Consider the following 22,813-nt stretch of genomic DNA (forward strand, 5'->3'; position numbering starts at 1 on the left):
CTACAAGGCTGTGGGCTGCAGTACAAACATCTTTTCGGTTAATTTGCCTGTTGGATCAAGCTTGTTTAGCACCTGTGTTGACATGCGGGATGGTACTTGAGTCTTCTTGTTCAACAAAGGTCTCCATAGTCACTAGGTCATATTAAACTTGTAGCTTCAAGTCCAATTACAGTTTTGTGAACATCTTTGTTAGTTGGGTCAATTCATGGGTTTTCTAATGGTGAAAACTCTACTGTAGAAAAGATCGGAGAGGCTCTTTGGTGGTAGAAATCCAATCCTGTCCTTTCCATCAATAGCAGCAGTGGATCCATAGCTCAGTGGGGCCTGTCCCTGCTTTCTCTCTGGGTTAATGCTGAGGTAAGCAGACAGGCTCTTCACTGCTCCATATCCACTGGGGAGGAAGTTTTAGCCTGTGTGAAGAGCTTACACTGGGACACACACACAGATATATACACACACAAACCCCTCATTCATAACAACCATTTCTCTGGAGACCCCGTTTAGAGTAACAGATCGGTATTCATTACCAAAAGCGTTGATGCTTTTGGGATTCGTGTGTGTGTGTGTGTCTGCAGCCTGTATGTGTATATGTCTACAGGCAAAGCTCCGGCTGGCGGCGTGAGTGCGTTCCCTCGACCTCCCAGTCACTCTTCCTCTCCACAAGTGCTTTGTCCTCATCGGTGAACAAACTTCCCCCCCTGTGGCACTCTAGCGTGGTCAGAATCTCAGCGGATCGGACAAAAATAGAATTTCGGTGACAAGAGAAGAAAACTGGCCTGGTGTGACGTTCAACAGATTGCCATGACAACCAAGTGATATGACAACCTCAATTATTTTCACACTGAACATGAACAAGTATCATCTACCCTCTCCTGCCAGAGTCACCTCTCTCAGGAACAACAATGATGCTGCACTTTTGTACATATGTTTTATATTATTCTATATGCTTTTTGTATGCACTTTGGTCTGTGAAAAATCTGTGGAAACTAAATATATGAACAAGCAATACTAAAAAAGGGACTTGTACTCAACCACAACAGTCACTGCAATAAGCTTAAAAGCATTATAATCATATGTCTATGTCATGATACACTGATTGTGCCTGTGTGTGGCTTCTTCCTACGATAATGCTTCACACAATCTGGCTACTAATGGCACAGTTATAAAATATCCGTAATCATATATTTTACAATCTGATATGCAGATGTTCCTCGCTGCCTGTTTGGTAATGCCTTTGTAAAAATATCCATTAAGTGCTGGTTTGAAACTTGCTATTAGATATGGCACGTATATCAAATATTCATAACATCACAGGCACACTGCGAATGTGTCATAAGTGACATCTTTAAACAGACTGATAGAGCCTGTCTGTGCTTGTCTGAATTTAAATTTTGTGAAATTTTATTTCAGTTCTTCTCAGATGTAATATCAGGCCTTTGCTGAATGTATTCAATCAGCAACACAATTCATTTAATGAAACCCTTATGAGGAAATTAACCAAATACGAGTAAATAACACATAAATAAGAAAGCCATTAGTCACAGAGATGTTACTAATTCATGAGATTATATTGCTGTCGTCTAAATTATATTCGGTCATTAGAGTATACCACATTAGATTTAATAGAACAGACAACATGACAGTGTAATGGTGACTTTTTGGGGCCTAATTTTAGCTATGATACATACTGTAAAATGATTATGATTGCTCTGATTAGATTTGGATTTTCAGGGCAGACTGAACACAATGGAGCCATAATGACAGCATTAGTCAACAATTTGTTATTAAGTCCTTATTCACATGTTGAGAAAGAGCTCCTTAATGTAAACCGTTACCGTTCTCTACTACTTACTGCTGCTCATTCTCTGTTTACCCTCCACATGTCATCAAATTGTTCATTATATGCGCTGCCTGATCAAGGAACAGTGATCAAAAGGAAAGCAAAAGTGCAGGATGCACGCTTGCCACCATCAGCCTGCGAGCACTGGTAGCTCTCTTCATTTACCCGCCGTTTCGTACTGTCACACATTCATCACACATTATATTGCAGCTCCAGAAACCACTACCACACTACCACTCTTAATGGAATACAGACAAGTCAAGCAAAATGCAAATGAATACGCCTCACCAGGGTGAAGGCTTAATAGAAGCTTATGATTGACCCACATTTAACGTAAACTCTCACAGGGTAAAATATATCCCTGTGGCAGTGCTCAATTTTCCTCGCTGACAGCCACCATTCAAATCCCCTTTTCCCAATCACACAGTTGCCTTGGAAACACCAGCAGCTGCCAGGCAGACGTTTAAGAATTCCAAAACGAAGCGCCTGGATTTCTGGAAATTCCAGAGGGGGGGAATATCCACTGCCAAAGACACATGGGTCTAAAATAGGAGGATAACACACATCACCGCATACTGTTCATTTGTTTGCCGTAGCACCTTGTTTAGTGAAACGCTGCATTAAACAATTATCTTGTGTGATCCCAAATGACACAAAGGAAAATTGAATGAGGAAGTGGGGCTGAGCTGTGTACTTAGTGGTTTGTGTTTTATGGACTGCTTTTATGCTTCAGACCATCTTCCCTGTTTGTGCAGGCACTAACGCCGAGCAGCTGAGTTTGTTCATTCTGTGTCTTTTATCACAGTGCCCAAACTGCTGTTGCGAGGGAGCAGGGCAATTTACTGGCCAGACATGTTAATTAGACCCTGTGTGATATTCGAGCAGATAGGAGAAGTCCCCCCGTGTGTAAACACTTTACACCATATTAGGAGGAAACAGTCTGTGTCTTTTAAGAAGAAATTAATGCATTGTTGAGAAAACGGTCTCACTACAAGGCCCGTTCACTAGCTGTGCCGGGGCTTCCTATCATATCATACAATCCACAGCGGAAGAAGTTTGTCCTGTTGTCATGGAATTGTAGATTTACAAATTCCTTTTTTTTTAGGGACTAATGTAAAACTGATAAAACTATTGAACTGCTGTAATAGAGTATTCTTACAATAATGTAGCCATCCTCTCAGGTGTTCAATTTGAGTAACGAATGATGACAATGGGTTTTAGCTCAGTTCTGTGTCTATTTTGCTTATAGACTTTTTTTTATGAGAAACGTCAGCTGATGAGAAAGATTGACAGAACTGACATTACTAATTTACCAAAGCTGATTAGTGGCACCTGGATATTGCTCGACGTCCTCCTGATCTGATTCTTCATATATGTTATCATCTATCTATAATTTTGTCATCTTGTACTTTCCATTTTTTGCTATCTGGTCAGTTCTGCACACACGACATCTATTGCATGTCTGTCCAGCCTGGGAAAGGGATCCCACTTCATCAGGGTCTAAGGATAAATGATGTATTGCTGTACAGATTGAAAGCCCCTGTGGGAAATTGTGCGATTTGTGTTATTGGCCTATACAAATCAAATGGACTAGGTAGAAAAAAGCCAGAGTAAGCCCCATTAACATGCCAGCTCAGCCACCTCTTAAAACAATACTTTCATCCCTTCCAAGCCTACATTTCAGTTCACCAGGTCCATTAGCAAGGTTTGGCTTGGGAAACATACTGAGCAGCTTTGCCTATTCACACATACAGTTTTACCCTTCTATATTACTATAGATATTACATTATTTGCCCTCATATTACTCAAACTGCTACATATCCTGACTGTTCACAAAGGCTGGCAAATGGCTTCAGTTAACTCCCCTGTATTGTGTGTGATAAAAGCAGAAGGTCACTCCTGAATCTCAGTCTGCCTCTCTCTGAAATTTTTACCCTGCAAAGACTGAGACTTTAATGAATGACCCAGCCAGTCCATCCCCGAGGGGTATGGCAAGGCTGCTCAGTGTCCCCAGACAACAATTTACTGTCAGAGAGAATATAAGCAAGGAGCCACAGAGCCAGAGAAAACTTCATGGTACAACTACAAAAAAAACCCAAATACAAAAATAATTGGTAGAAAATAATTTGTGGAATGTAAGATGTGTGGGAAAAGGTCACCAATGTTCCTTTTCAAATTTACTGTGTCTTTAAAAGTTGTCGACTGAGCCTCTCTTAACTAAGGGAGGAAAAATTCTGAATACATTTACTTTCACAGATCCATGTCGAACAATTTGCCAAGTAGTTTACACAGACAAGTCCCTGGTTTTCTCACTTTCACCTCCAGACCACACCTCTAGAACAACAAGTGTGCCACCACGACACAGTGAGGGCACAAGTCATACTGCTCCAAATTATTGCTTACACTATACTCTGAAGAAAAGCAAAGGCGGCACTAATTGCAGCTCTTCCTGACCTCAAAGACCACAGGTCGCCCAAACAGCAAGTTACCATCCAGATTTGGAACAGCCTGTCCTTGTGCAGACAAATTAGGACAATGAATGGGTTCCCTCCCAGTTGGTGATTGGCTTTATGGCATTTTGATAAAAGGGCACTTCAGACAGAAGAAGTCTGCATCTATTTTTAACAATTTTCTATTATGCCGTAATTATCCATGAACATTTCTGACATACCAGGACACCTTATGCAAGTTAATTATACCTCTCACTTAACAAAAATTGGTCTCTGTTGCTGAGATTCTGCAAATGGTCCTTAGTCAATGAAAAATTGAGGATAAATGGCTATATGTAAGTTCTAAGATTCAATCCTCATTAATGGTGCGTGCTGCAGCTGCCCACAAAAGGCAAGGGCTCTTAAACACTCCATTGTTCCCTGTTGGAAAATCACTGGCATTTCCAGGCTGGACAAATGAGTGGTGTGTTTAAATGTAAGAGAAATGATAACCTCTTTCCTCCTCAGACGGGGGAGATCTGTGTGGCATAGATAAAGATCATGGGTATTATTACTCCCACAAGAGCCCTTGGACTGCACATTTGGATTATGGGTCTCCTGGGAATATTGAACAAATATTTGAGAGGGGGCTTGGGTATTAGTTGCGCCACACACCTCAGTAGATAAGACACATATAATCATTCTTTATACAAAACTGTGTACAATACAGTTGGAGCTGGTGTGCAGCAACAAATAATGTCCTTCCACAGGCTAACCTCAGTAATTATACAGTCTCTTGTTGCCATACAGGAAATATAAACAGACACCTTGCTGAGAGAGGTATGATCAAATATACATTATGGCAGATAAAGCGTGTCTTTGATGAATTTGCTATGGCAACCAGGACACATTAAAGTGCTTGCCAGATGTTGCAATGAGGCTGGGATAGCAACTCAGAGTGTGTTCGACCCGAGTGCCCATCAGAGTTTGAAAAGGAAAGAGAGAGAGGATTTTAAAACCATATTATGTGTGATTTGAGGACGTGTTCTTCTTTATATTAGTCCGCATTAAACCCTTATACTACATTCCAGCAATAATTAAAAGGAGGTATTAAAAATCAATTACATTTGTGATTAAAAAGAAGCTTTGCAAACCCTCCTGAATGCAGTTACAGGTTAATGATGGTACAGCTCGGTGTTACTGTCTCATGCAGTGAAATGATCTTGTGCTAGTCTCTGCAGCACTGCGGCTGCTTTCAAACCGGCCATTAAAGTTTCATTCCTTTTTATGCTAAAACACGGCATGCCCTGCATATTGAAAAACGGTGCCTCTCCATGAGAAGCCAAGCCACTCTTTTCAGAAAAAAAAAAAACAGCATTCAATATTTTGACAAGTGAAATGTTCAAGGATTTTACAGGCACAACGAAATCAAATCCTTGAACAAATGTGTGCAAATGGCAGGAACGTGTCTGATTTTTAAAGTGCATTCTCTCCTTTTTTCAAGAGTGTGGCTCATTTTGCCATCAGGGAAGCACTTGGGTCCAACAGGACAAATGCATCAAAACCAGCCACCTTCTTGTAATGGCAAAATACACCCATACTGAATTATTTCTGACAGACAAAGGCAGGAGTTGTAGCAAACAGCAAATAGGGATAAAATACAGCTCTCAATTTACGCAGCAGATGAAGTCCCAAACAAACAAAACAAACACACCACATCAATAGGATAAATTGCAGGCAGAATATACATTATACAGTGTTGAAATAGAGCAACTGTAACATTCAAAGAAGGCAAAACAGGAACAAATATCCAGCATCTCCTCTCTTTAAGAATAACTCTTCTATCCCTTAAGCATGACTCTCAGAACTAGACTGATTAGACTCCACTTCAGTGCCTGTTGTAATTATACACATAAGACCTCAATTTGTGTTTATTAGTGCTGTGGTATTTCAAAACCACATATTACAGCAAATTGAAATTGGTCGCACAGGCTGAGGGTTTGGATAGCGGCCATTTTGTTTTGGTCTGCATTCCGTGACTCTTGCGTGTATTGCTCATTCCCTCGCTGTGCAAGATCTAAAAGTGGGCATGTTTGACCCTTTTTGGTTTCCATTTAATTTGTGTGAAGGAAAAGTGGACAATAGCTCAATGGGAGCGATCTCTTGTCTCAAAGAGAGAGAGGGGAGAACATGTGACTGACCAGTTAGAGCAGAAGGCCACAGCTCCATCAGCGAGTCTCTGTTCGCTCCACCAGGGAGAGCAGTGCTGTATTGGAGCCATTCTAAAATTATAAGGTCAAACTTTCAGCCACACCCATATCTGTTTCAGACACCACTTCTCTCCCTTTACACACACACACACACACACACACACAAATATGATCACAAACTTAAAGTATGGTTGTTATTATTGTATTTACATAGGATGAGTATAGGGAAGCAAAAGCTGCAATAAATACTGTATATATCTGAAATGCTTCCATGTTATTCAGTGGGGGAGTTTGAGCTTTTCATTATCGGTAACATACAAGAAAGTGTATTTCCACTCAGTTATTAATCATTCTATCGCTTAATAAATGTTTTGAAAGATAAAAACTGTCTGTTAAAAGGAAAATATTTCATAATAGTAGTGATATCTACTTATGAATGTCAGTGTTTCACGGTTTTTCAAATCATGGTGGTGAATAAAGAGGAAAGGCTTGTATTCACTAACACAGTTTTTGCCAGAGGTTCTCCTCTGGTTAAATATTATGAATGTAATCTCCACAGGTAGGTGTAAAAGGATTTTTGGCACATTGCAGTGCATCTGTACATTGTGAGTTGATGTAGAAGGGTTCCATTCCATGCATTTAGAATCGGAATTATGACAACAATGGAACAGAATTCTATCATAAGAACCAGGGTTCATTTGTACAGACTGAAGCCTCAGTTGAGACATTTCAACCTTGTTCGTTGGTGCCGTATCTCAAAGACAACCTTGAAACACGTTCTATCGAAAGTAATACTCTATATTCAGTATTTACTCGATACAAAACTCCCCCGACATCACCTGTGACCTGAAGTGACTGTTTGGTAAGTTGAATTTTTCCAAAAGAAAAAAAAAAAAAAAAACACAGAAAAATCTCTTCTCTGAGGGAAGGTTTTCTTGAATGCTTGGTTGTAATATAGACATGAAATAAACTCTGTTAATCATGAATTTAATTCCACTTTATTTACAACTAATATAATTAATTGACGGACAGATAGTTTTGAAGTAACAGTGGAAATACAGACGTATACAGATAAGTAGATACTGTAAAGTGAAGTAACAAGATGAATATTAGTTGCACCTCATCTTTAACTTCTTACTTTATCCAGCTTAGATATATTTATTCATGTTAACATCATTTATTTTAAGTCTGATGAAAATAAAATACTGGTAATATACAAATTATATACAGTTTTGTTTGAGCAGTTATTGACGAGCAGGGATGTGATCATGAATTCAACGAAAGCAGGAAAACATAAAATCAGTGGGGGTAAAGATTAGAAATCAGAAAGCCTCTTTATGTGGATTTTTGTAATTTAGTTTTAATTTTTATTTAAGTGTCAGTTTAGGTTGTTGTGCAGTGTGTGTTTGTTTTTAATGTATACAGTATGTATGTAACCTTATTTTAGTGGCAGTATTTATATTAGTAGTCATGATAGACAAATGATATTTCTAGCAAGATCTTTAATTTAGCTTAATTTGGTTTCAACTATAGATTTTGCATTTTTGGTAGATTTGTAAGGTAGTACGTAAAACAATAGATAGATAAATATCCATTTATCCTGTCAGAGCCTGTTGCATCTCCCCTCTGCACGTAAACCTGTGGCTGTATGTGTTTCATTGACTGTCGAGCTCTATGATACCAGACTGAGCTTTGTGTTTCTATATTTCTTATTTTCTGCCTCCCTTTCAGGTGTGAGAAATCACAGATTTAATCTTTCAACATGGAAGATAATAACACCCAGGACACTGAAGGAGACCTGTTCTCCTCCGCCTCCTCAGACTACAAAGCGCAAAAGTTCCTTGGGTGCGGTACATTTGGAGAAGTCCTCCAGTGCAGGAACTTAACCACCAATGAAACGGTGGCTCTGAAATTCATAAGACACGAAAGACACATTGAGGAGGCAAAGCATGAGGTGCCACACAACATTTATCAATGTTTCACTGATATATTGCTTTAAAAACAAATTGCATTCATACCAAACACATTTCTTACATTCTACAGGAAGCGCTCCTCAAAAAGATACAATCGCTGAACTCCAACAAGTTTAACATCGTTAGGTGGATCGACTCCTTCACCTACGAGGGACTTTATTGTCTTGAGTTTGAGAAACTGGACATAAGTCTTCTTCAATTCGTGCAGACAAGCCCTTCTGAGTGTCTTGAACTGAAGGAGATCCGACCCATTCTGCAACAGGTTTCTTTCTTTAATACTAAATTTGAAAAAAACAACAACCCTGAATTGTAGGGTGTTAAGATAGAAAAATGGCTGAAGGGTGAAAGGTGTACTCTGTCTTTTTAGATGTACATATGAATTATAGTTCTGTCAAAATCCCACTTAGAACTTCCTTCACAACAAATCTTACCTAAATTTAAAGAGTAAAATAAAAATAAGGATAGATTTTTGCACTATGTTCAGCCAAGATGCCAGTTTATCACAATGTGACAGATAAATTTACATCTTGAGATCTTCAAAATCGTATGACACTCTGCAGTCATCATTAGTGTCATTATAGCTACACATGTTGTTTATTGTGAGATTATTTAAGGGAACTAGTTGTGTTTACCTGTTCATACAAGTGTCATTAGCCAAGGTATATTTTAATCACATACAGCTACATTTTCCCCATGGGGAAACAGGTGTCAACAAATATGTTAAGTTGTAGTTTGTTGATGAAATTAACACTGCAATACAGCTGACAAACATATTATAATATCATATGTTGTTTGTGATTTCAGTTGGCTACAGCGATGCAGTTTCTAGCGAGCATAGGGATTGTTCATGCAGATCTTAAGCTCGACAATATTATGATGGTGGATCACCTAAGGCAGCCATTGAGAGTCAAAGTCATTGACTTTGGCTTAGCCTTTCCGGTTTCCGAGGCAATGCCAGGTTCAACTCTTCAGGCCCAGTGGTACAGGTAAGTAACTGACTATTTAATGGAAGAAGTCCTGCAAGCTGGCATCTCAATTCTTTCTCAGGCTTGCTAATGAACACCACCAAACTACATTTATTAAATTGATAGTCCACTATAGACAGTGAGCAGGAGTTTACCTCTTAATTGGTCTTTCTAACCACAGTAATGTTTTCTCTTCCTCTTCAAAGATCTCCAGAGATTCTGCTGGGAGCCCCCTTCAACGAGGCTATTGACATCTGGTCTCTGGGCTGCATTGCTGCTGAAATGTTTATGGGCAATGTCCTGTTCCCTGGCAAGGATGAGTATGACATGGTCAGTAGTACACTTGAACAGATTTACACTCAAAACACAGCAAAAAGTCAATGTCAGCCATAATGTCTTTGCATTGTGCATAGCAAGATACATGCCATATTCCTAGTGCATCATCACTTATTTCTAGCATTTTCTTATGAAAACAGGTTTTTTTTTAATGAGACAAGCCATGAGTCTCATTTCAAGCTAGAGTAATGCAAGTGAAAATACACATTGCCTAATCACCCAAGATCAGTATGCTTTTAACTTTTAGGTCATCTAACTTCCATTAAGCTTATTCTACTGCAAAACGTTATAAAATGAGCTTTAAAGTATAAGGTAACATTGTGTTGTGTCGACAGATGAGGCATATGGTGTACACTGTTGGAAAGCCACCAGATCATCTCCTCAGTGCTGGACTGTATTCCTTTAAGTATTTTAATGCTATGTATTTAGGACAGACACCAATCCAGTGGAGATTTAAGGTAATATTAAGTGGCTGTTATCTACTGCAGCTTTGCTTACATTTCTAATATCTGTAACAATTTTTGTATCTCTCCTTTAAACTGTCCTCTTTTCTGCTAGTGCCATTAACTGCATTTAGAACAAATTCACTAACTCAAACATTTCTTCTCTTTAGTCATCACTGGAAGCTCGACATTTTATCTTCACCCCACGCACCATTAACAGCCTAAATGATCTGCTAGAGGTAGGTTGCCATAAGTTATAAAATCAGCTTTTATAACTTGAACATATAGACATATGATGCAAGTTCAGATTTTCTTACCATTTTTGTTTCATTCCAATCCAGCACAATCTGATATATGAACTCTCACGAGAAGATGCTGAAGCAGATCAATGTGACCGGGCGAGCTTTGTTGATTTATTAACAAGGTTACTGAAGGTTGATATGTCAGAAAGGATAACACCAAGCCAAATTCTTCAGCATCCTTTCATAACAATGACCCACCTCGAAGGCTTTAACAACAGCCTGCAGTAAGTGTGTGCTTAGATGTGTGTGTATGTGGGCTGCTGTGGATGGAGGAAGTTGTTTGACTCAGTGACTGGTTGTCTTCCAGTGTTCAATCCTGCTCGGACCTGATGAGCGTCTGTCAGAGTCTCAGTTTGGATGACGGTGAGGATGTGGCTGAGTCGCAAACTTGCGTGAACGACAGGACATCCAACAGTACCGCCAGTCCGGCCCAATGCAGCGTCAACAATGAGGGTCACCCTGCTGGGCTTAGCGGTGAGAAGCGGCCCCAGAGCCCTGACATCAGTGGAGAAAGCAGTCAAGTAAAGAAAAGAAAGAGAGATGGTGCTGACAAGTCTGCTGACTGTGGCAACAGGTAGGTGTTTGAAATATCTCCCTGTACTGATCATTTAATATTTGAGTGGAACAGATCAACATTTTGGACAAGAGTTAGATCAGAAGATTAATACCACGCTCATGTATGTGTATGTCAAAGTGAATAACTGCTTACCTGGCTTTAAGTTTCCGGAGATTTTAACTATTTTTTTGATCAACACAGAACTCCAGACACCTCCCCTGCAAAGAAAAGCCGGACAGGATGTCTGGATCCAGTTCCAGCAGAGACAAAGTCACTCCAGCAAAAAAGAAAGAGGGATGACACTGATCTTTGCACCTCTTTTGACAACTCCCTAGCAAAGAGGATCTGCCCTGACATCAGTGGAGAAAGCAGTCAAGTAAAGAAAAGAAAGAGAGATGGTGCTGACAAGTCTGCTGACTGTGACAACAGGTAGGTGTTTGAAATATCTCCCTGTACTGATCATTTAATATTTGAGTGGAACAGATCAACATTTTGGGCAAGAATTAGGCTAGATCAGAAGATTAATACCACGCTCATGTATGTCAAAGTGAATAACTACATACCTGGCTTTAAGTTTCCAGAGATTTAACCTATTTTTTTGATCAACACAGAACTCCAGACACCTCCCCTGCAAAGAAAAGCCGGACAGGATGTCTGGATCCAGTTCCAGCAGAGACAAAGTCACCCCAGCAAAAAAGAAAGAGGGATGACATTGATCTTTGCACCTCTTTTGACAACTCCCCAGCAAAGAGGATCTGCCCCGACATCAGTGGAGAAAGCAGTCAAGTAAAGAAAAGAAAAAGAGATGGTGATGACAAGTCTGCTGACTGTGACAACAGGTAGGTGTTTGAAATATCTCCCTGTACTGATCATTTAATATTTGAGTGGAACAGATCAACATTTTGGGCAAGAGTTAGATCAGAAGATTAATACCACGCTCATGTATGTGTATGTCAAAGTGAATAACTGCTTACCTGGCTTTAAGTTTGCAAAGATTTAAACTATTTTTTTGATCAACACAGAACTCCAGACACCTCCCCTGCAGAGAAAAGCTGGACAGGGTGTCTGGATCCAGATCCAGCAGAGACAAAGTCACTCCAGCAAAAAAGAAAGAGGGATGACACTGATCTTTGCACCTCTTTTGACAACTCCCCAGCAAAGAGGATCTGCGTAAATGTGGATAAAGAGCTGACAGACAGCGTCAAAAGTAAGCTCATCCACTATGGATTAATCAAAATTAATTAGCACATTTTGAGTAGTGGAGTAAACTTAGTGAGTCTGCAGTATTTTGTATGGTGAGATATTTTACCAGTTTTATCTTGGTGAATTAACAAACATCTGGGTTTTTTAAAGACTCTGAACTCCCCGACCCAGAAAATAGCCCAGCCAGCACATCCCGGGTCAGCCCTCTCACGAAGAGGAAGAGAGATGATGAGGAGGAGTCAGAATCATGTGAAACCTCCCCCCACAAAAGGAGGAGGGAAAATCTGTCTGAAGGAGGAGAGGGAGCCAACCAGACATAGAACAACAGCAGTGCATCCTGCCAGTCAGACTCAATGCTGCTCAGATCTTCAATTTATTTGTTCTTTTTTTTCCTTCTATTATTATTTTTTTCATTTTTCTTTTCCTTTAATAATTGTAAATTCTAATAAATTCTTAAGTGAATAGTTCGTGAATGTTTTATCTTACTTTAATTGGGGGTTGGCTGGTGAAAACAGATTGGAAAGGTTGTATTTATGTTGTTGTTTTTTTCGGAACAGATACAAATCAGGAGGCTATACCTTGCCAGCTTGCTAGCTAGTTCGAGGTTTCCATTGGTTTTTGTTTGTATCCATCATTTACCACTAACAGCACATTCTTCCTGTTCTGTGCTATAAAGCTAACAAGTCCTCCAAACTACAGGTCATTCACCAGTACCCTCCAATATGAACCATATGAGGGTTTTCTGAATAGAAAAGGTAATTTATTTAATCATTTATTATTTTTTTCTAATCTGCCAGCACTATGGTTTAGGATCAATTGTGCTCAAAACAACACTGTTAGCTGTTAGCAGGAAACCTATTCACCACAGCCTTCTCTGTATGAGGTTTTTCACTGTTACACTATACTTCTACCTTTACGTCTGAGAGACAACAGTCATAATCCGCACAACCAAATGACCGAAGCTGGTATTTTTTTTGTTTAAGGACAGTCTCCCTAAAGCATCAGATTTTCCACCATATTCATCATGGAGACATATGATGTAAAATGCCATGTAGAAGGCAGCAAGTCTCCTATATTTACTGTAATCACACTCTGATATGTCACACTTCTCACTTGTCATGTAGTACGTCAAAGAAAAAACAAACAGTAAGGTATATTATGCTGTCAGTTATGGTATCACAAAAAGCGATTATTATACAGCACACAGCTGGTGGCAGAGAGGTGTAGGTGGCTCAGAGGTTTATCATAGAGCATGTAGCACACACGCACAGAAAGAACCAGCATACAGATGATCTTCCACTCATTGCTAAAACACAGATGTTTCTCAGCTCGACAGATTGGAGCAAATGATCCTTTTAACACATTTCTCTGTTATGCACCAATTGGATGTTAACTGGGCACAGTTAAACAAAACAGAAACATATGTATTTAAATGAGCTTTGGGTAAAAGCTTAAGTTATTCCCCTTTATTATAAGAGCAAGATAGACATTTTCAGCAGCAACTGATACTTGGTTAAAAAAAAAGTATGATGCATATTTTTCTAACTTAACTAGACATGGCCCAATATCCAAAGGCACCATTTAACATTGTTTAACATTCTTTACTTGCTTGTAGAAGCACAGTCAACATGAAGTCATCTTTTTGGCCTCAGTCTATAGAAGCATACAGCAAGTCAAGATAATCATTATGTTTCCAAACTTGATCCTCCCTACAGTATTTAATTACAGTAGGAAGGAGCTGTTACGGAGACATGAGCATCTACTGTATTATGGCGTGTTCAAAATTTTAACCAACTTCAAACTATACGAATTCCACACATTTTTACAAATCTCTGAAAGTGTGAGTAATGCCATTATGCCTTCATGCATCAGGATGTGATTTCACATGCTTTACTGCAAAGCTATAAAGTGGACTTGGTTTATAGTATAAAAGGAAATCTCCTTACCTAAGCACAAAAAATATTGCTTTATATGAGAGGAAATAGACTTGATGTTATAGCATCATCGTGTGAATGGTTGTTTTATGTTTATCATATTAATGTCAATATTCATACAGTCCTTGGTTGCATGTTTACGATTATATTTTGAATGGAACCAGTGGAAAGTGAACTCATCTAATACTCTGAACGTCAGTCCAAAAACAGTCTTTATACGCATAAAGGAGCAAGTAAAAGCCAATAAATCACCCAACTCACCTGGAACTGATTTACATTGAGATTACAGAATACAAAAAACAAATCTGAAATCTTCCTGATACTGCAGGCTAAGAAACCTCAGCTATGCAGCCACTCATCATCAGACTACAAATATTACAATAACAAAAATCATGGTTTGGAGCAGACAACCTTTCAAATCTTAAGTGAAAGTTGCTCAGGCGTAAGATGCAATTATGATGATGAAGTTTACACTTCAAAACTTTGCTTTTCACTGAAATATTCTCTGAAGCTTGGCTGAAAACTGTACACAACAGATACAACCAGGGGTAATAAACCAGTTCAGCCCATACAGCAACATTCACTCACGCTAATATTCATAATTCACCAGTTTGTGAGTCAACACCCTGACAGCACCTTAATCTATTTGTCACCAAAACAACCAAAGAAAAATTAGTTCAGCAAGTTAATTCACAATACCAAAGCAAATACTGGACACAGGTAGTCATATAGAAGTGGGACAGACAGCAGCTTGCCAAACACACAAATGCCAACTGAACAGCCAAGACAAGGATTCCCAAGATATACATATAGTATAGTTAAATGTTAGCACAAGCAGCTAGCTAATAATTCTTACCTTAGTGATGTGAAGAACTCAAGTCCGGCATATGAGGTCCAAAGCGAACAGCCAGCTCCAACTTCTTTCTAACTTATAACTGGGGAAAAGGACAGGTGAAACTGTTAAGGATGGTTCAGGTGAAGTTAGTGCCCTGCACTGTTAGCCACACCAGAGAGCCAATATTCACAAAAGCAGAAGCCTGAAACTGGCTCACCTTAATAAAACGCAGTGCAGGAGTTTTACATATAAATTAACGTCTGCTATATTCAAGCCCTATCCAAATTGGTTCACAGAATGCTGATTAAGCCTATCATCGTCAGGTAAATCTCTGTATTTCACAGTATAAGGAGTTTCTTAAACGTGGTGTCGGGTTTGACATTCCCGCGCTTGCTCTATGGCTAGAGCTGCGTACCAGAGACTTCCGCCGGCCAAGCGGCTAACTTCCGGCAATCAAATTCTGATAGTGAAACGAGTCATTTCGCGGGGGTTGTGTGACAGTCAATGCAATGTATCCACCGTTTTACAGCGTAGGCTAAATCGGAGCCTATGATGTAAGCGAGTATGACAATGTTTTTGTGATTACTCTCACTGCCAGAAGGGGGAGACAAAAGTTCCGCACTGCAGGTGTAACATGTTGAAATGTCTGCAATGACAAAATTAGTCCACTCTTCCACCCTTTTAAAGCAACATGGTGGGACTGTTGGTGAGCAAGACTAGCAGGGGGGTAGCAGCAAATGTTTGCACAAAAAAAAAAAAAAAAGACAACAGAGTTTGTAAAGGTGTGCTTGTTTGATGTTGAAGCTTGTAACGTGTGTCATGTGAGCAGGCTCTGGGGTTGTTTTCCAAACTAGATATCCTGTTCTGCATTTTTTACATGTACATGCATTTTTTACATGGACATGTAAGCAGATGGTTTAAAGTTATATCAATGAGATGAGCCCCTATTTCAAGTTTCATTTTGTACTTGGATGCAAAAATAGATGGGCGGGGTAAATTCATAAGGATCTGATCAAGAATACATTTAAAGAGACACCAAACTTAACATATTCTCCAAATATATATTTATATTCATAGATTTACTAAATAAAAGGCAAATCTAAACCAGTAATTTTGCTATTTACATTCAGGCTTAACTCAACATACCAGTGGGAATAGAGAGGAAAAACATCCAATACCAAAAAACCACAGGATATTCAAGCTTGAAATTTAGCTTTATGTATCATCTGGAAAATGTAACACCTTCCCTCATAAAATGACTGATGTCAGAACTGTATTGCTCTTGGTCTTTTGCCAAGGAAACAGTAGCATTTTAGATGGGAGATTCAGCCAGTAGGTGACAGTTTTTGTTATGTAGAATTAATATATTTCAGAACAAAACCTGTCATTACTCAGTTTGTGGTTTCTCTTCTAACATACTAGACAGTGAGTCACAAAAAGAAAATCTCTTTATTCAGAAACACATAAAACATGTTGTATTTTTGAATGAGGGGACACTTTCAATCAAGCTAAAACATACACTGCCAGCTCATTCTCCTGCCTCTCTCCGGTGTCACTCTGATTCCCGCTGTGCAGACATGGCTCGGGTCATTCATGTTTCCAGTCACCACGGCAACAGTCACACTGACGTGTCATTTGCTGAGCAGTGTGTGTGCACGCCTCTGTGTTGCCTAACCCTATATCTTGTGTGTTTGTGCGTGTGCTAACAAGGTCAGCAGTTCAAACAGTATGCATCAACAAACATTTCTCCCCAGTGACCTTCTCTTCATGACTTCAGTCAAATTGAACAAATCAACATAGGGGTTTTTTTTCCCCTCACCTACCCCATCTCCCTTCCTCTGTCTCCATCTCAACTTACCCTTCAACCTCTCACCACCACAGAAGCTTATCTTTGATGAAAGACACATGCACCCCTCCTAATAACATTATGACACCACTTTGTCTGATAGTTTTGTTTACGTAAAGAAGGGCTGATGATACACCACAAGGCCATCACCCCTATTCATTATATGGGAAGGGAAAGGACATGGGAAGGAGGAGGAGGGTGTCATTTCCTGTAAATAAGTGCTGGATTACTTCTTTTTGTGTGTGTGTGTGTGTGTGTGTGTGTATTTCCTTAGATTAATATTTTTTTTTATTGAATTGTGATTACATATAGATTTTGCGCATACAGCACATTTTAACTGTAAGCTAAAATAATTGAACAGCTCTGTGTAATAAAGGAGTCGGAGTGCTGCTGCTTGGTGGTTTGTTGTTGTAGTTTGTCCAGTTTTCCCAATGTCCTTAAATCAGATGAGCAGACCAGCTGACAATTTTACAGACTTGGTTGGAAACACTGTGGCCCTACAGGGACTATCAATTTTTGTAAATGGAGTATATCTGCTTTCAGTTAAATTGATCATAAAATTGCTACAATGAAGAAAAATTCAATCATGGTCTGCTTTATCCCTCCAGCCAACGATCAATAGTTTTATTTGCAATAGGGTTAGTGTGTTGGTTTATAGAAAACCAAAGGATTCCAGTTACAGCATGAGGTCAACAAAATATTCTATCTTTATATTTTACACTGAGTATTATTCTCTGCCCATACGTCTTATCTAATTAGTTCACATTGAATTTCAGCTGTGACTCACCAGGCATGAGTCACACAAGGTCAGGGAGCATTAAGTGACAATGTACAGTCTGTAAATATTTTCTTCTACAGGAAATCGTCAGCTGAAGCTGGAAGCCTCGCTGGTTTCCGTGGTAATTGATCCATACCATAAGTCACTGCAAATACAGTACAGGGTGAACTTACTGACCTCCAGCAGTGCTTGCAGTCATCACATCAGCTTCGGTCAGCTTGACTGAGATTAATAGTATAGTGGACAATAGTATCTCTGATTTAAATAGGTCTATTCCAAATGGTATTGGTCTATTGTAAGGCAGTTAAGTGGAAAAATACTAGAGAAAGCCTCCCATTGCAAGATAATGACTGTTTCTACTGGTGGACACAAGAACATGTACCAAAAATCACAATCAGATCACTAAAAGGTACTCTGCCAGGTAATTTAAGTGTGACAACATTAAGAAAATCAGTCAAGAGTGAAAATCCTATAATTCTCCAAAAAAGGTGTCCTTCAAGAGCTCCAGTGACATTTCATTGCCTCTGTCGTGGCTCCAAAGAAACCAGAGAGCGCATTTGGAAGTCGATTAGTGGTGATCAATGCAGGATTGTATTGCTCAAAGACAGAGGGTACAAGCATACATAAGGCCATAAGCTAAACAGTGAGCTGTTTCACTTACGAAAATGATTATATGACACCTCAGACTGAGAAATTGAAAATCTCCATCTCGCTAAATATTCAAATTTTATGACCAATTTCTGCTTCATCAATAAATGTATTATTTTATTAACATAATGGCAAACATTTTCTCATTAGATAAGGTAATATTGACTTGCAGTCCATTGGGATGTCATTGTTTTTTGTTGGCAACTCTTCATCTTTTCCGTTCTGTCTTTTTGCATATAAAAGGAAACCATGTGTGTTTGCTGCCATCTAGTGTTAAGATGCAAATATGGCAGTCGTTTGAACCATTGTCATCTACCTATTTTTCTTACTATGGGCACACTGCACCTACACTAAGTTCACCATTATACTTGTCAATACTCTCTATCCTTAATATTCATCCCAAATATTACAACACATATATATATGCATTTCTTTCCGCTGGACATTTTTTACATCTTACAATCTCAATATAAGATTTTTTTTAAAGATGCATTAAGACAAAAATACATTTTCCACTTTTATTTTCCATTGCACAGTAATCTCTATCTACAGAATTTCTAAATTTTTGTGGCAGCAGATAAAGTCATAAACATCCATGTGAAAGTTGCATAAAACTGTACAAGAAAATTGGCTACAATGAGAAAAATACTGCAACCCACTGATAACTGTTGAATCCAGGACAGAAAATGGCATATGGCAGATAGAAAGGACTCCCTCTTTTTGTTTGAGTGTGCAGATTGTATTGGGTTAGAATACTGCATACTGTAGAGAATGGAAAAGAAACAAATCCCTTTAAGATGGAAAAAAAACAAGTGTAACATTGAAAAAAAGAAAAAAAAAAACAAAAACAGAAACACAAAGCAATAACAGTTGGGTCAGAGGGGAAGACATTGAACAAGTTTTCAGGGATGACCTCGAGCTAAAACTATTTTTCCTGAACTGTTTTTCCCCCCCTGCTTCTTCACCTTGGGGAGAAAAACACAGCTACCCACCAACATCCACACTACAATGCCTACTAAACACAGAGAAAGCCAGATCTGTAGCTGTGAAACCAATAGAGTCACTGGAAGACTCACTGGAAGAAGAGAGGAGAGAAGAGAGGACAAAGGCAAAGACTGAAAGAGTGAAGGAGAGTTGAAGCATGTGTGCGAAGACAGAACATGCGCCAGTTTAAATTTAACCACAATTCAGAGGTCATCCTTTAATCCTCTTTATCCTTTTGTTTTCTTTTTGTCGTAATTGGTGGCTTTAGTTCTTTTAACAGACACTCAACTGGACACAGACTGCTGACTGGTCAGACTAGGACATCAACATCAATTATTAAACAACCAAAACATAATATAATAAATTATATCACTTAATTTACATGAACACACCCTAACACACAGACAGACAGAGAGACATACAAACACACACATTCACACACACGCAAAGATGAATACCATAAATAAAAGTTGTATCTGAGCTGTGGTGGAATGGTTTTTGTTTTGAGGAAACAGCCTTATCAACCAACATTTGGGCCACTTTAAACACTAAACATTAGTCCAAATGTTACATTTTATGACACTGTGATATGATAGTAATATAAATGGCTGAGTTCCATTCCAACTTGCTCTATTTCTTGAACCCTGATAGGTGATGAAGATGCTAATACTTCTAAATGGAGCCTTGCTGACCTGATGGACGCAAGCATCCAAAGTTGTCGGGTGAAGCCATGCCTTGTGACACACATTATACTGTCTGGTATTGAGACTCACGGTGTGGCGAACCAGGTGTTAATGCAATGGAAAAGCTAAAGTAACTCTTTGGCGTCAGAAAAAATATGGCCTCTCTCCTCTTATGTTGCGTGAGCAACCTCAACGTTTACTTTCCAGTTGGTCTTAAGATTGTCAAACTATTTACTTATATACAAATAAAGGTTAAAAGCCTGGTAGACAGAGCGATGCACCACATTTGAGCTTTACTGCAAATATGGAGATAGAAACAAGATCATAATGATGAAGTTTCTGACACCAAACACAACTGTTTCTTGCACCTCAATAAATAAATATTAACAAAGGAGTCACACTGATAACTTTCTCATACAGAAAACTGTCAGCAAAAACAACTGAAATGTTCTTGAATGTATGCCTTTAAAGGATTGCGCATCCATGTTCATATTATCCTGCATATATGAATACACATAAATAGGGTTTCTATTCATGTGTATGTAATCTCCATAATGATGTGCACTCCAGAATTCAATTAGAAACTCCTGAAAACCCAACACATCTGGCTAGACTATTATGGTATTTAACACTGATTTCATCAGCATTTGTACAGTCACACATAGACTGAGCCAAACTGTGGAACCTTATAACATTAGAGGGTGAGGGAGGCAGTTAACATCACATCAGATAAGTCAATATTATGTCTGGTTCATACGCGCTTGCTTTACAATTACAAAATCAAGAAATCTGATGTCGCCATTGTCAGTGAGTACTAAATGATATATGCCTTTTATATCCTTGCCCTCCTTTTAGATTCCAGCCCTTTTCATAAGGAGAAATTAATTTGAGTTGTTAGACAAAAGCCACAAAACGTATTTTTTCAACAAACCAAATATCATCTCCACTTTCACAACAATAGAAAAATAAGAGATTTTCCAATAATACAGACGGAGCAAATAACCAAACAGTTAACAAATAGAGGAATGGCAAGAAAATAGAAATTAACACACACACGCACACACACTGTCGGTAACGATATGAAAGTCTGTAAGATACAGAGGAGAGTCTAGAGGTTGAGCGAGATGACAAAATATCCAGTGTACATCAGAATAAGTTGCTTTTATCCCTGTGACTCTCTGCATAGAGGAGGCATCACTGTCGCAGCACTTCCTGTGGCTCTCCCACGCTGCCTCCTTCAGTCTTCCAACCTCGCTTCTGTCTCCTTGTTGAGTTATCCCTTTGTTTTTGTACTTGTCACTCAGAAGTGGATACAGCGTTGCACATTTATTAGATTTATGTATATACTGTATAATGATGTATTTAGATTCTTTTTCCTTCTTTTTACATTTCAAGAATTTTTTGTAGTCTTTGTTTCTTCATTAGGTATTTGTCTTTTTTCAGCTGTGTTCGTCGGTTTGAACATCAGCCCCGAAGGGCTCGGAGCGAAGACAACAGTCAAGGACATTTTGGCAAATGAGAATGAAGAAACTCCAGGTGCGTGGGCCAATCGGCTACCTCGGAGGAGAGGCTGAACAGAGATAAACAAAGAGACGAGAACATAAAAAAAAGACACCATTTATTTGCTCCCTCTGAGGTTGTCCTTCTCCCCTGTCTACCCCTCAGTTCCACCCTAAGACTGAGGTAAGAACAGTATTCAACATTGTGCTAGGGAAGAAAATCCCAAGTGTCTCAGTGAAGAAGGCTTGGAGGGACGGATGAATGGACAGACGGATGGGTGGGGGGGGGGTCACTGTGAGTCCAAATGAGCTAATGGAAGGTGACAGTCGTGTCCACGGAGCTCCGCTCCTCCCCCATCACTGATCAGAACTGGTACCATTTTTTGTCTTTGCACTTCAGCATCATCTGGAAACAGAGAAAATGTTAATGTTATGGTTAAAAATATGAGGTATAGTTTGCTAATTAGTGAATTGCTCAATCCTCTTAACTGTGAATGTCAACATGAGACTGAATTTCATTTAATATATCAAAAAATTATGGGATTTGTGCTTTCATTTAGTTCATCTGGTCAGTAAAAATACAAGAACTGTAAGAAATACTGGACTCGACATATTTTAGGAGCTATTTCCATTTCTGTAATGTGAATCTTGAAGTGAGACTGCTCTTCTATGATATAACCTTCCCCGTTCATGGTACAAAAAACTTTTAACAAGCACATACTGCCCTCTAGTGGTAAAATATAATAAGTCAGTACTGTTTCTGAAATAATTTAGGGAGGCAGAGCACTCATCACATACAGCATTCCACTGCACTGCACCATAATTGTTGGATATCTGGATAACAGTGTCTTTTACCTCATGGGCGTGTTTGGAAAAGGAATCTGCGCTGGCCATCATCGCAGCTGTCCTCTCCTCCAGCTCACCCAGTTTCTGGCCTCTTTCATCCAGTGCTATCCGGGCACGTGCCAAATCTCCCACCACACCAGAGGCTGCCCCCTTCATGCCCTCAATGCCGCCCGGGCCCGGGATGTGCTGGGCCAGGCTTCGGGATGCCCTTCCAGCTGCTACCTCACCAACTGAGCTCAGAGGAAAGGAAAGAAAAACAGATTAGAAAGTGAATTAGAGTTTGGAACAACAATGAACTGAACCACAGTGACTGAATATGTGAGTGTGTGCGTGTGAACGTGTGGGTTTGACGTACATAGTTCCTCTCTATCAAGTGACTGTGCCCCTCCCCCAAAGAGACCCTTGAAGAACCCTCTGTTGGGCGCCTCCGGTGTCTCCACTGGTGTAAATAATTCACCCAGCATCTCCTGAAACATCAACACACATTCAGATACCTTTAGATA

The 22,813-nt window shown here is 39.3% G+C and overlaps 3 protein-coding genes across 9 annotated transcripts in view; 1 reads left to right on the plus strand and 2 right to left on the minus strand.

Moving 5' to 3' along the window:
* sash1a (SAM and SH3 domain containing 1a) overlaps positions 1–15,542 on the minus strand; it is a 244,693-nt gene extending 229,151 nt beyond the window's left edge. The window contains exons 1-2 of the mRNA XM_067573098.1: positions 15,244–15,542; positions 15,048–15,126 (exon numbers count right to left, since the gene is read on the minus strand). The gene's annotated coding sequence lies outside the window, so the exon portion shown is untranslated. The remainder of the gene's footprint in view (positions 1–15,047; positions 15,127–15,243) is intronic.
* LOC137169760 (homeodomain-interacting protein kinase 2-like) lies at positions 7,083–12,719 on the plus strand. 3 transcript variants are annotated; one of them, XM_067573100.1, is made up of 13 exons: positions 7,084–7,341; positions 8,211–8,433; positions 8,523–8,714; positions 9,257–9,438; positions 9,624–9,747; positions 10,089–10,211; positions 10,367–10,435; positions 10,538–10,722; positions 10,806–11,072; positions 11,256–11,483; positions 11,666–11,893; positions 12,077–12,261; positions 12,408–12,719. In XM_067573100.1, exons 2-13 carry the CDS (start codon positions 8,242–8,244, stop codon positions 12,575–12,577), a joined length of 2,145 nt encoding a protein of 714 aa, XP_067429201.1. In that variant the 5' UTR covers positions 7,084–7,341; positions 8,211–8,241; the 3' UTR covers positions 12,578–12,719. The 3 variants fall into 3 exon arrangements, with proteins under 3 accessions (XP_067429203.1, XP_067429201.1, XP_067429202.1); XM_067573101.1 differs by lacking the exon at positions 7,084–7,341 and having other exon boundaries at positions 7,369–8,433; XM_067573102.1 differs by lacking the exon at positions 12,408–12,719 and having other exon boundaries at positions 7,083–7,341; positions 11,666–12,166.
* A 6,024-nt stretch (positions 15,543–21,566) lies between the features above and the next one.
* The window catches only part of stxbp5a (syntaxin binding protein 5a (tomosyn)), a 99,785-nt gene continuing 98,538 nt past the window's right edge, over positions 21,567–22,813 (minus strand). For all 5 annotated transcript variants that reach the window (XM_067572306.1, XM_067572304.1, XM_067572303.1 and 2 more), the window contains 3 exons: positions 22,666–22,777; positions 22,320–22,540; positions 21,567–21,870 (listed from right to left, as the gene is read on the minus strand). In XM_067572306.1, the coding sequence (XP_067428407.1) occupies positions 21,829–21,870; positions 22,320–22,540; positions 22,666–22,777 (375 nt within the window). In that variant the 3' untranslated portion in view covers positions 21,567–21,828. The remainder of the gene's footprint in view (positions 21,871–22,319; positions 22,541–22,665; positions 22,778–22,813) is intronic.

This window comes from Thunnus thynnus, chromosome 18 (genome assembly GCF_963924715.1).
Source record: "Thunnus thynnus chromosome 18, fThuThy2.1, whole genome shotgun sequence".
NCBI lineage: Eukaryota > Metazoa > Chordata > Actinopteri > Scombriformes > Scombridae > Thunnus > Thunnus thynnus.

Excerpts from the sequence above, each read along its gene's own strand:
- LOC137169760 (XM_067573100.1), top strand. The coding sequence starts at position 8,242 with ATGGAAGATAATAACACCCAGGACACTGAAGGAGACCTGTTCTCCTCC. Across the intron at positions 9,439-9,623 it reads CTTCAGGCCCAGTGGTACAG|ATCTCCAGAGATTCTGCTGG; the intron begins GTAAGTAACTGA and ends TCCTCTTCAAAG. Across the intron at positions 10,436-10,537 it reads GCCTAAATGATCTGCTAGAG|CACAATCTGATATATGAACT; the intron begins GTAGGTTGCCAT and ends ATTCCAATCCAG.